This window comes from Bubalus kerabau, chromosome 5 (assembly GCF_029407905.1).
Source record: "Bubalus kerabau isolate K-KA32 ecotype Philippines breed swamp buffalo chromosome 5, PCC_UOA_SB_1v2, whole genome shotgun sequence".
Taxonomy (NCBI): Eukaryota; Metazoa; Chordata; class Mammalia; order Artiodactyla; family Bovidae; genus Bubalus; species Bubalus kerabau.
This window is the reverse complement of record NC_073628.1, coordinates 130,882,883-130,896,123: the sequence shown is the minus strand read 5'-3', so window position 1 is coordinate 130,896,123 and position 13,241 is coordinate 130,882,883. Positions and strand designations below refer to the sequence as shown.

At 39.9% G+C, this 13,241-nt stretch overlaps 1 protein-coding gene across 1 annotated transcript in view; it reads left to right on the top strand.

Moving 5' to 3' along the window:
* The window catches only part of LOC129653434 (membrane cofactor protein-like), a 48,032-nt gene that overhangs the window by 8,835 nt on the left and 25,956 nt on the right, over positions 1-13,241 (top strand). Inside the window, exons 2-3 of the mRNA XM_055583133.1 lie at positions 1,017-1,202; positions 1,536-1,635. Of these exons, the coding sequence (XP_055439108.1) occupies positions 1,017-1,202; positions 1,536-1,635 (286 nt within the window). The remainder of the gene's footprint in view (positions 1-1,016; positions 1,203-1,535; positions 1,636-13,241) is intronic.

The window sequence follows — 13,241 nt, the reverse complement described above, 5'->3', positions numbered from 1 at the left end:
AGAAAATGGTTTCCAAGAGTTCTTCGAATCCCAAAGCATGGATTTTTATGCTACTGGAATCAACAAACTTATTTCTCATTGGCAAAAATGTGTTGATTGTAAAGGATCCTATTTTGATTAATAAAGGTGTGTTTGAGCCTAGTTACAATGATTTAAAATTCAGTGTGAAGCCACAATTACTTTTGTGAATATATAAAGTGAAGTCATATTTTGAAGTACATAGTCCACATCTATTTTGATCTTTGAAACCCACAATGCTTAGTTAATAATCTCTTCTTACTACAGCAAGTCTTGAGCACCCAGTGTGTACAGAGTGTAGTAGAAAAAAAAAGTATATGATCCCTTCCCTCTAGAATCTTGCCTTCTGAGAGGAAACCGAGCCTGAATTGACAAGTGATCATATGCTTGTGTTTCAAACTATGAAAGAGTAATCTGAGCAGAGTGTTATAGACTATAAAAGAACTTTTAAGATGAGAGGTGAGTTTTGAAATAAATTTAGAGAAAAAATATGTAAGGAAACATGTGCTGTGCTGTGCTAAGTTGCTTTAGTCGTGTCTGAGTTTTTTGCCACCCCCTGGACTGTAGCCAGCCAGGCTCCTCTTTCCATGGGATTCTCCAGGCAAGAATGCTTTAGTCTGTTGCCATGCCCCCCTCCAGGGGATCTTCCCAACCCAGGGATTGAACCTGCATGTCTCATGTCTCCTGCATTGGCAAGCGAGTTCTTTACCACTAGCGCCACCTGGGAAGCCCGTGAGGGTATGTATGTGTGTGTAGATAGATTTTGTGTCCTTGAATTTAGTATTGAATGAAAACTTAGCTTATTCCTCAACAAATTAAAAGTTAATAGACACATTCTCCACTACTACCATCGCTTGGATAAAACCATGGATAAAATCATTTAAAATCTTGCTAAGAAACTTTCTACTTACTCTGTACTACCTGCTTGCTGCTACGTCACAATGGCTGATGGGAAAGATTAAATTCCTAATTTTCTGTTTTTATTCTCTTATTCCTAGTACGCTGCATTGATCCACCAGTATTGGACAGTATGAAGCTAAAGGGTGTCATTAAACGCCATTATTATCCTGGGGACAGAATAGACTATGAGTGTTACCGAGGATACTTTTATGTGTGGCCTTATCTCCTCTCAGCTACTTGTGAGCCTAATGGCTCATGGAGCCGTATTGAAGAAGCATGTTTAAGTAAGGAAACTAAACCATTTTTATTTCTTGTTTTTTCCATTCTCTAGAGATTTTTACACATTTTAAGAGTTAATTTTCCACTACAACAGTAATGATTTTCTCATAAGAAACTAGGTTGTAGATAGCAATCCATTTTTTCTGGTTTTGAGAAATCTCCAGGGAGTCTTTCTTGGGGATTGGTCCCTCGATAAATGTGAATTTCAAGTTTGCCCTTATAATAATTAAATAAAGAAAATAATATTTCATCAATAAAAAAGAGCAGTGTAGAATTTTGATCTTGATTTAAATGTTTTGAAATTGGTATGAAAAAAAAATTTGAAAATTTTCTTTTAGGAAAATCATGTCCAGATCCACAAGTAAAACATGGTAAAGTAGTTGCCCCAAATGACACGTTTGAGTGGGAATCAGAAGCTCACATTTCTTGTGATGAGGGGTAAGTTACTCTTTAGAAAGAAATAAGGTAAACATTGTGAATTTCATTTTTATTTGCTTCTCAACTTGATCATTTCCTTAAAGTTGATTTCATTTTTCTTTCTAGGTGGTAAGTTGACTTGAAATGATGTGTTATACTGAAATGATGTTACACTGAAAAAATGTGTAATTAATAGAAAGAAATTTAAATTGAAGAAAAGCAAGATTGTATACTTATTATATATGAGAATAAGTCTATTGGATGTGGCAAAAATGTAATAATTATGATAGCTTTATCCTTAACTACAAAGTACACCTGTTTAAAATGGACATTCTCAGAGTTGAAGGAGGGCTCACAGAAATGACTGATATCAACAGTGTAGAAGGGCTCCTTTTTCTCCACACCCTTTCCAGCATTTATTATTGGTAGACTTTTAAATGATGGCAATTCTGACAGATATAAGGTAATATCTCACTGTAGTTTTGATTTGCAATTCTCTAATAATTAGCAATATTTAGCACTTTTTTTCATGTGCCTGAAAAAGACACTTGTATGCTTTTTTGAAAAAATGTCTGTCTAGTCCTTCTGCTCATTTTTTGATTATGTTGTTGTTGTTTTTGGTATTAAGCTGTGTGAACTCCATATATTGGAAATTAATCCCTTCTTGGTAGCATCATTTATAAATATTTTCTCCCAGTCCATAGGTTTCCTTTATGATCTCCTTTGCCATGCAAAAGGGCTTCCCATTTAATTAGATCCCAGTTTTTTATTTTTGTTTTTATTTTCATTACTCTAGGAGATGTATCCAAAAAAATATTGCCACGATTTATGTTAAAGAGTGTTCTGCCTATGTTTTCCTTGAAGAGTTTTATAATATCAGGTCTTACATTTAGGTCTTTAATCCATTTTGCGTTTAGTTTTGTATTTATTTGTATATGGTGTAAAAGAATATTCTACTTTCTATACGGTGTAAAATGTTCTCTGTGTAGAATGCTCTATATGGTGTAAAAGAATGTTTCATTCTTTTCACATATAGCTGTCTAGTTTTCCCAGCACCACTTATTGAAGAGACTGCCTTATCTCCATTGTCTATTCTTGCCTCCTTTGTTCTAGATTAGTTATCAGTGTATGAGTTTATTGGTGGGCTTTCTATCCTGTTCTATGGTTCTGTGCGTCTCCTTTTCTGCCAGTACCATACTGTTTTGAAGACTGTAGCATTATAGTATAGTTTGAAGTCAGGGACCATGATTCCTCCAGTTCCATTCTTCCTTCTCAAGATTGTTTGGCTGTTAGGGGTCTTTTGTGTTTCCATACAACTTAAAACATTTTTTACTCTAGTTCTGTTAAAAGTGCCTTTGGTAATTTGGTAGGGATTGCATTGAATCTATAGATTGTCTTGGGTAGTATAGTTATTTTGACAATGCTGATTCTCCAAATCCAAGAACACAGAATATCTTTCCATCTGTTTGAGTCATCTTCAGTTCCTTTCATCAGTATCCTATAGTTTTCAGAGTATAGGTTTTTTGCCTCCTCAGATATAGGTTTATTTCTATATATTTTATTCTTTTTGATGCAATAGTAAATGGGATTGTTTCCTTAATTTCTTTTTCTGATATTTCATTGCTAGAGTATAGAAGTGCAACAATTTCTGTATATTAATTTAGTATTCAGCAACTTTTCAAAATTCAATGATGAGCTCTAGTAGTTTTCTGGTAGTGTCTTTAGGATTTTCTATGTATAGCATCACATCATCTGCAAACAGTGATGGTTTTACTTCTTTTCCAATTTGGATTCTTTTTATTCATTTTTCTTCTCCATTTCCTGTGGCCAGAACTTCCAAAACTAGGTTAAATTAAAGTGATAGGAGTGGGCATGCTGGTATTTTTCCTGATCTTAGAGAAAATGTTATCCATTTTCATCATTGAGTATGATATTAGCTGTGAATTTGTCATATATGGCCTTATTATGTTGAGCCATGTTTTCTCTAAGCTCACTTTCTGAAGAGGATTTTTTAAATCATAAATGGATATTGAATTTTATCAGAAGTTTTTTCTGCATCTATTGAAAGGATCACATGGTTTTTGTTCTTCAATTTGTTAATATGGTGTAATGCACTGGTTGATTAATGAGTATTTAAAAATCATATCCCTGGGATAAATCTCAGTGGATCATGATGTATAATCCTTTTAATGTATTGTTGGAGTTGGTCTGCTAGTATTTTGTTGAGAATTTTCATTTATATTTTCATCAGTGATTGACAAAAAATTTTCTTTTTTGTGTGATATCTGGTTTTGGTATTAGGGTGATGCTGTCTTATACGTTTGGAACTGTTCTTTCTTCTGCAAATTTTTGGAATAGTTTCAGAAAGATGGATGGATGTTTGGTAGAATTCACCTGTGAAGCCATCTGGTCCTGGAATATTTTGCTTTTTGGGAATTTTTAAATTACTGATTCAATTTCAGTACTGGTGATTAGTCTGTTCTTACTTTCTATTTCGTCTTGGTTCAGTCTTGGGAGATTATCTCTTTCTAAGAATATTTCCATTTCTTCTACAGTAGATTGTCCATTTTAGTGGCAGATAGTTGCTTGTAGTAGTCTTTTGTGATCCTTTGTATTTCTGATGTGTTGGTTGTAAGTTCTTTTCCCTTTCTGGTTCTATTGATTTGGGCCCTCTCCTCTTTTTTCTTGATGAGTCTGGCTAAAAATCTATCAATTTCTTTATCTTTTCAAAGAAGCAGCTTTTAGTTTCATTGGTCTTTTCTATTTTTTTAAAATTTATTTATTTAAATTGGAGGCTAATTACTTTACAATGTTGTGGTGGTTTTGCCATACATTGACATGAATCAGCCATGGGTGTACATGTGTCCCCCATCCTGAACCCCCCTTCCACCTCCCTCCCCATCCCATCCCTCTGGGTTGTCCCAGTGCACCGACTTTGAGCGCCCTGGTTCATGCATCGAGCTTGGAGTGGTCATCTATTCCACATACGGTAATATACATGTTTCAATGCTATTCTCTCAAATCATCCCACCCTTGCCTTCTCCCACAGAGTCCAAAAGTCTGTTCTTTGTATCTGTGCCTCTTTTGCTGTTTTGCTTATAGGGTCATTGTTACCATCTTTCTAAATTCCATATATATGAGTTAATATACTGTATTGGTGTTTTTCTCTCTGACTTACTTCTCTCTGTATAATAGGCTCCAGTTTCATGCATCTTATTGGAACTGTTTTCAAAGTCTCTTTCGTTTGTTGCTGCTCTTATCTTATGATTTCCTTCTTTTTATTGACTTTGACTTTTATTTATTCTTCTTTCTCTAGTTGCTTTAAGTGTAATGTTAGGTTGTTTATTTGAGATATTTCTTGTTTCCTGAGGTAAGTTTGTATCACTGTAACATTCCCTCTTACTACTGCTTTTGCTGCAGCCCATAGGCTTTAGATCATGTTTTCATTTTCATTTGTGTCTATGTATTTTAAAAATATTTCCTCTTTGGTTTCTTCAGTGATTCATTGGTTGTTCTGTAGCAAACCATGTAGCCTCCACATTCTTGTGTTTTTTGCAGTTTTTTTTTCCCTTATAGTTGATTTCTGACCTCATAGAGTCATAGATAGATAGCATATTAAAGAGCAGAGACATTACTTTGCCAACAAAGGTCTGTCTAGTCAAGGCTATGGTTTTTCCAGTGGTCATGTATGGATGTGAGAGTTGGACTGTGAAGAAGGCTGAGCGCCGAAGAATTGATGCTTTTGAACTGTGGTGTTGGAGAAGACTCTTGAGAGTCCCTTTGACTGCAAGGAGATCCAACCAGTCCATTCTAAAGGAGATCAGTCCTGGGTGTTCATTGGAAGGACTGATGCTAAAGCTGAAACTCCAATACTTTGGCTAGCTCATGCAAAGAGTTGACTCATTGGAAAAGACTCTGATGCTGGGAGGGATTGGGGGCAGGAGGAGAAGGGGACGACAGAGGATGAGATGGCTGGATGGCATCACTGACTCGATGGACGTGAGTTTGAGTGAACTCCGGGAGTTGGTGATGGACAGGGAGGCCTGGTGTGCTGCGATTCATGGGGTCGCAAAGAGTCAGACACAACTGAGCAACTGAACTGAACTGAACTGAACTGAGGGTCATGGTTGAAAAAGATGGTTGGTATGATTTCAGTTTTCTTAAATTAGCAGGAATTGCTTTTTGGCCCAGCATGTGATCTATGCTGGAGAGTGTTCCATGTGTACTTGAAAAGAATGTGTATTCTGCTGTTCTTGGATGAAATGCTCTATAAATATCAATTAAGTCCATCTAGTTCAACATGTCACTTATGGCTCTTGTTTCCTTATTAATTTTCTGTCTGGATGATCTATCCATTGATGTAAGTAGGGTGTTAAAGTGCCCTACTATTACTGTATTACTGTCAATTTTCCCTTTTTGGCTGTTAGCACTTGGTCATATGTACCGAGATGCTCCTATATTGGGTGCATATGTATTTAAACTGTTATATTTTTCTTCTTGGATTGATTCTTTGCTCATTATATAGTGTCCTTCTTTGTCTCTTGTAGTTCAATTCAGTTCAGTCCCTCAGTTCAACCAGTCCTTCTGCCTCATTTACTCTACTATTGATTCCTTCTAGTGTAGTTTTCATTTCAGTTATTGTATTCTTTAATTGTATTGGTTTTTCTTTAAGTTTTCTAATTCTTTGTTAAAAATGTCTAATTTTTCACTTTGTGCATCCAGTTCTCCTGAGTTCTTTGGTCATATTTACTCAGTTCAGTTCAGTTCAGTCCCTCAGTCCTGTCCGACTCTTTGTGACCCCATGAATCACAGCACACCCGGCCTCCCTGTCCATCACCACCTCCCAGAGTTCGCTCAGACTCACATCCATCAAGTCAGTGATGCCATCCAGCCATCTCATCCTCTGTCGTCCCCTTCTCCTCCTGCCCCCAATCCCTCCCAGCATCAGTCTTTTCCAATGAGTCAACTCTTCGCGTGAGGTAGCCACAGTACTGGAGTTTCAGCTTCAGCATCATTCCTTCCAAAGAAATCCCAGGGCTGATCTCCTTCAGAATGGACTGGTTGCATCTCCTTGCAGTCAAAGGGACTCTCAAGAGTCTTCTCCAAAACCACACTTCAAAAGCATCAATTCTTTGGTGCTCAGCCTTCTTCATAGTCCAACTCTCACATCCATACATGACCACTGGAAAAACCATAGCCTTGACTAGATGAACCTTTGTTGGCAAGGTAATGTCTCTGCGTTTAAATATGCTCTCTAGGTTGGTCATAACTTTCCTTCCAAGGAGTAAGCATCTTTTAATTTCAAGGCTGCAGTCACCATCTGCAGTGATTTTGGAGCCCAGAAAAATAAAGTCTGACACTGTTTCCACTGTTTCCCCATCTATTTCCCATGAAGTGGTGGGACCAGATGCCATGATCTTCATTTTCTGATTGTTGAGCTTTAAGCCAACTTTTTCACTCTCCACTTTCACTTTCATCAAGAGGCTTTTGAGTTCCTCTTCACTTTCTGCCATAAGGGTGGTGTCATCTGCATATCTGAGGTTATTGTTATTTCTCCCGGCAATCTTGATTCCAACTTGTGCTTCTTCCAGCCCAGCATTTCTCATGATGTACTCTGCATATAAGTTAAATAAGCAGGGTGACAATATACAGCCTTGACGAACTCCTTTTCCTATTTGGAACCAATCTGTTGTTCCATGTCCAGTTCTAACTGTTGCTTCCTGACCTGCATATAGGTTTCTCAAGAGGCAGGTCAGGTGGTCTGGTATTCCCATCTCTTTCAGAATTTTCCACAGTTTATTGTGATCCACACAGTCAAAGGCTTTGGCATAGTCAATAAAGCAGAAATAGATGTTTTTCTGGAACTCTCTTGCTTTTTCCATGATCCAGCAGATGTTGGCAATTTGATCTCTGGTTCCTCTGCCTTTTCTAAAACCAGCTTGAACATCAGGAAGTTCACGGTTCACATATTGCTGAAGCCTGGCTTGGAGAATTTTGAGCATTACTTTACTAGCGTGTGAGATAAGTGCAGTTGTGTGGTAGTTTGAGCATTCTTTGGCATTGCCTTTCTTTGGGATTGGAATGAAAACTGATCTTTTCCAGTCCTGTGGCCACTGCTGAGTTTTCCAGATTTTCTGGCATATTGAGTGCAGCACTTTCACAGCATCATCTTTCAGGATTTGAAATAGCTCAACTGTAATTCCATCACCTCCACTAGCTTTGTTCATAGTGATGCTTTCTAAGGCCCCTTTGACTTCACATTCCAGGATGTCTGGCTCTAGGTCAGTGATCACACCATCCTGATTATCTGGGTCATGAAGATCTTTTTTGTACAGTTCTTCTGTGTATTCTTGCCATCTCTTCTTAATATCTTCTGCTTCTGTTAGGTCCATACCATTTCTGTCCTTTATCGAGCCCATCTTTGCATGAAATGTTCCCTTGGTATCTCTAATTTTCTTGAAGAGATCTCTAGTCTTTCCCATTCTGTTGTTTTCCTCTATTTCTTTGCATTGATCGCTGAGGAAGGCTTTCTCATCTCTTCTTGCTATTCTTTGGAACTCTGCATTCAGATTCTTATATCTTTCCGTTTCTCCTTTGCTTTTTTCTTCTCTTCTTTTCACAGCTATTTGTAAGGCCTCCCCAGACAGCCATTTTGCTTTTTGCATTTCTTTTCCATGGGGATGGTCTTGATCCCTGTCTCCTGTACAATGTCACGAACCTCATTCCATAGTTCATCAGGCACTCTATCAGATCTAGGCCCTTAAATCTATTTCTCACTTCCACTGTATAATCATAAGGGATTTGGTTTAGGTCATACCTGAATGGTCTAGTGGTTTTCCCTACTTTCTTCAATTTAAGCCTGAATTTGGCAATAAGGAGTTCATGATCTGAGCCACAGTCAGCTCCTGGTCTTGTTTTTGTTGACTGTAAAGCGCTTCTCCATCTTTGGCTGCAAAGAATATAATCAGTCTGACTTTGGTGTTAACCATCTGGTGATGTCCATGTATAGAGTCTTCTCTTGTGTTGTTGGAAGAGGGTGTTTGCTATGACCAGTGCTTTTTCTTGGCAAAACTCTATTAGTCTTTGCCCTGCTTCATTCCATATTCCGAGGCCAAATTTGCCGGTTACTCCAGGTGTTTCTTGACTTCCTACTTTTGGTTGATCCCTGGGTTAGGAAGATCCCCTGGAGAAGAAAATGGTAACACACTCCAGTAGTCTTGCCTGGGAAAGTCCATGGACAGAGGAGCCTGGAGGGCTACAGCCCACGGGGTCGCAAAGTTGAACACGACTGAGCACACGTGCATGGCAGGTATATCAGGGAATATTCATCTGTGTGAGCTCTCCCAGAGGCTGATATTTTGGCACCAAGACCTGGCCCCACCCAGCAGTCTGTAGGATCCAGTGCTGGAAACACCTCAGGCCAAACAACAAATGAGCATGAGCAGACAGGCTGCCTAAAGACTTCCTGAGCCCACAGCCACATTTGGGCTTCCCTTGTGGCTCAGCTGGGAAAGCATCTGCTCACAATGCAGGAGACCTGGGTTCAATCCCTGGACTGGGAAAATCCCCTGGAGAAGGAAAAGGCTAGCCACTCCAGTATTCTGGCCCAGAGAATTCCATGTACTGTATAGATCATGGGGTTGCAAAGAGTCAGACATGACTGAGTGACTTTCACTTTCACTTCACTAGACATGACCCTGCCCAACAGAGGACCAAGATCCAGCTCCAGTGGCCATGGGGCTGACACTAGAAGCAAGAAAATTACAGCCCTGCAGCCTGCAGATTGAGTCTACAAGTGCAGGCCAGCTCATCCTGCGCCCTTGAGTGATGAGAGGGGAGTGCACTGCTGGGATGCTTTGAAGGTCATATTTACTATCATTACTCTGAACTCTTTCTTGGGTAGATTCCATTTCTCCATGTCAATTAGTTCTTCTGGGGTTTTATCTTGTTGCTTCATCTGAAATATATTTTTCTGTTTTCATTTTCTTTAATTTGCTATTTGTATTTTTTGCATGTGGTAAGTTGGTTACTCTTTTTTGATTTTGGAGAAGTGACCCTCTGTAGGAAATGTTCAAAGCATCCCAGCAGTGCACTCCCCTCTCATCACTCAAGGGCGCAGGATGAGCTGGCCTGCACTTGTAGACTCAATCTGCAGGCTGCAGGGCTGTAATTTTCTTGCTTCTAGTGTCAGCCCCATGGCCACTGGAGCTGGATCTTGGTCCTCTGTTGGGCAGGGTCATGTCTAGTGAAGTGAAAGTGAAAGTCACTCAGTCATGTCTGACTCTTTGCAACCCCATGATCTATACAGTACATGGAATTCTCTGGGCCAGAATACTGGAGTGGCTAGCCTTTTCCTTCTCCAGGGGATTTTCCCAGTCCAGGGATTGAACCCAGGTCTCCTGCATTGTGAGCAGATGCTTTCCCAGCTGAGCCACAAGGGAAGCCCAAATGTGGCTGTGGGCTCAGGAAGTCTTTAGGCAGCCTGTCTGCTCATGCTCATTTGTTGTTTGGCCTGAGGTGTTTCCAGCACTGGATCCTACAGACTGCTGGGTGGGGCCAGGTCTTGGTGCCAAAATATCAGCCTCTGGGAGAGCTCACATAGATGAATATTCCCTGATATACCTGCCATGCACGTGTGCTCGGTCGTGTTCAACTTTGCGACCCCGTGGGCTGTAGCCCTCCAGGCTCCTCTGTCTATGAAAGGTTGTTGTTGAATCACGCGAATACACCAGGATTCTTGGCTCCCGGAGGAGAAGAATTCAATCCGGGGCCAGAGACAAGGCTTGATCGCTCAGAGCTTTTGTGTAATAAAGTTTTATTAAAGTATAAAGGAGATAGAGAAAGCTTCTGACATAGGCATCAGAAGGGGGCAGAAAGAGTACCCCCTTGCTAGTCTTCAGCTGGATGTTATATAGTCACTAGCAGTCTGTTAATGAAAGAAAGGAATGTCTTAAAATTTAGAATGGCACCAAATGGTTTATCTTGGGCCATAAAATAATTAACTTGAATCTTAAAGAAGGACAGACCACCATACAAATAGTTTCATTTACATAGATTAGGGGAACAATATCTGAGTATAACATACTGGTTTGTCAAGTAGGTTTTGGGCCAAGAGGCGGAACCGACTTGGAGACAGAGTTTGGGGTAAAGGCGTAGTACATTAGCATAGCTTAAGACAAACATTTCCATAAGAAAAAGGCATTGGTTATCTCTAGTGTCATTATGGCAACACAGTATTTTAAGAGAAACCTCTCTTTAAATTTGTATAGAGAAGGAAAAAAATATTGCTAGTTTGTTTCCTCCTGTCGCTTAAGAGAGAGAAAAATGTCTGACACTTGCAGGCTATTTCCTCCATTTGGAGACTCCTGGCCTTCCTATCTGTTACCCTCTCATCCATGGACTTTCCCAGGCAAGACTACTGGAGTGTACTAACATTCTCTTCTCCAGGGGATCTCCCCAAACCCAGGGATCCACCTGCATCTCCTACACTGACAGGTAGATTCATTGCTGGACCGTCTGAGAAGTCCTGTATATCTGCCACCAATGTCTATATTCCCAGAGTGAATCACAGCCACCCCCTGCTTCCTCAGGACACCTTTCAAGATCCATAGGTAGTTCTGATCCAGGATCCTATGAAGTTATTGCTTTTGCCTTTGTTCCCGGTGTCTATGAGACTTTTGTGTACCCTTTTAGAGTGAAGTCTCTGTTTCTCCCAGTCCTGTGAGCTCCTGTAATCAAGCTCTGGTGGCTTTCAAAGCCAAATGCTCTGGGATCTCCTCTTCCCAGTGCTGGAGTCTTGGGTTAGGGGCACTTCACTGGGACTCAGAACTCGCTCTAGTGGTAAAACCTCTATAATTATTCTCCAATTTGTGGGGCACCCACCTAAGGGAATGGGATTTGATTATATTCCTAATATGCCCTCCTACCAGTCTCTTTGTAGTTCCATCTTTTTGTTTCTAGCTCTAGGGCACCTCTTCTGTTAGGCTTCGGTCTTTTTCGATGATGATTGTCCTGTAGATTGTTGTGATTTTGGTATTCTTGTTAGAGGATGTGAGTTTAGGGTCCTTCTCCTCTGCCGTCTTAGCTGCTCTGTCTTTGTCTTTTGAGAGTTTGATTATTATGTGTCTTAGTGTGGACTTCTTTAAGTTCTTTTTACCTGGAAGTTGTTGACCTTCTTGATTGTATTTGTGTTTCTCATCAAATTTTGGAAGTGGTCTGCCATTATTGTTAAAATGTTCTCTCTGTCGCTTTCTATCTCTCCTCTCCCTCTGAGAGTCCCACGGTGTGTATGATCCGCTTGATGATGTCACACAAGTCCTTTAGGGACTGCTCATTTTTCTTTACTCTTTTTTCTTTCTGTTGCTCAGATTCAGTAACTTCCCCCATTCTATATTTAGGTTCACCAATTCTTCTTTCTGCCTGCTCAAATTTTCTTTAAATCCCTCTACTGAATTTTTTATACCAGGTATTGTACTTTAGGCCCAGAATTCCTTCTTGATTTCTTCTTAGGTTATCTGTCTCCTCATGATGGGCTTCCTAGGTGGCACAGTGGTAAAGAATCTGCCTGTCAATGCAGGAGACATGAGAGACGAGGGATGGATCCCTGGGTTGGGAAGATACCCTGGAGTAGGAGATGCCAACTGACTCCAGTGTTCTTGCCTGGAAAATTTCATGGCAGAGAAGCCTGGAAAGCTGCAGTCCATGGGGTCACAGTCAGACACAACTGAGCAGGCACACATGAGCATTCTCCTTATGACTGTTCTGCTTCGCTCATACATCATTTTCTTGATTTTCTGCACATCTTTCTTTAGTTGTTTGAGCATATTTAAGATAGTCCTTATCTAATCTATCTGTCATCAGATGTTTTGCAGGAGCAGTTTCTGTTCATTTAATTTTATTTTTATTTTGAATGGGCCATACTTTCCTGTTTCTTTGTATGCCTGGTGATTTTTTGTGGGATACTGGACATTGGAATTTAATAATATGGTAACTTTGGAAGTCAGATCCTCCCCTTTCCCTGGACATTGCAGTTTTTGTTATTGTTTTTTGATTTCTGTAGGATATTTCTCTGCCAGCAATCAGCCTGCATTGTAAGCTGAAGGTCTTCTCAGGCCATTTCTGAGTTTTTCCCTGAATATGCACACTTACTTTCTAAATTTCCCCTCATATGCAATTATTTTTGAATGTCTAATCTTTAATTATTGGCTTCTGAAGCATTAAAATGAAGTTGAAAGCAAAAATCAAATTGGAAGCAAATGGTGCTTGATCTTTAAATCCCATGTAATTCACTTCAGCCAACAAGGAAGGGTCTTGCAAGCATCAGCAAGACATGACAACAATGGCTACCCACCATTTCCTGTGATCAGGAGCGAAAGTCAGCGATCAGAGTACAAATCCTTGGTTCTTGGAGGACAGTCCTTTCTGGGTACTCTGCCTCATGCAATCTGTGTGTGAGCTGCTCAGGAACACATGCACAGCTGCCTGCTACACTGCTGAGAGTGGGAATGGGTAGCTGCTATTTTCCTAAGAGCTAAAACTGACTGAAACGAATGTGATTTTCCTGTCTGAGTTTTCCTCTGGAACTTACAATTCTTCAACAGACTCCAAAGTCCAAAAATAGTGACATC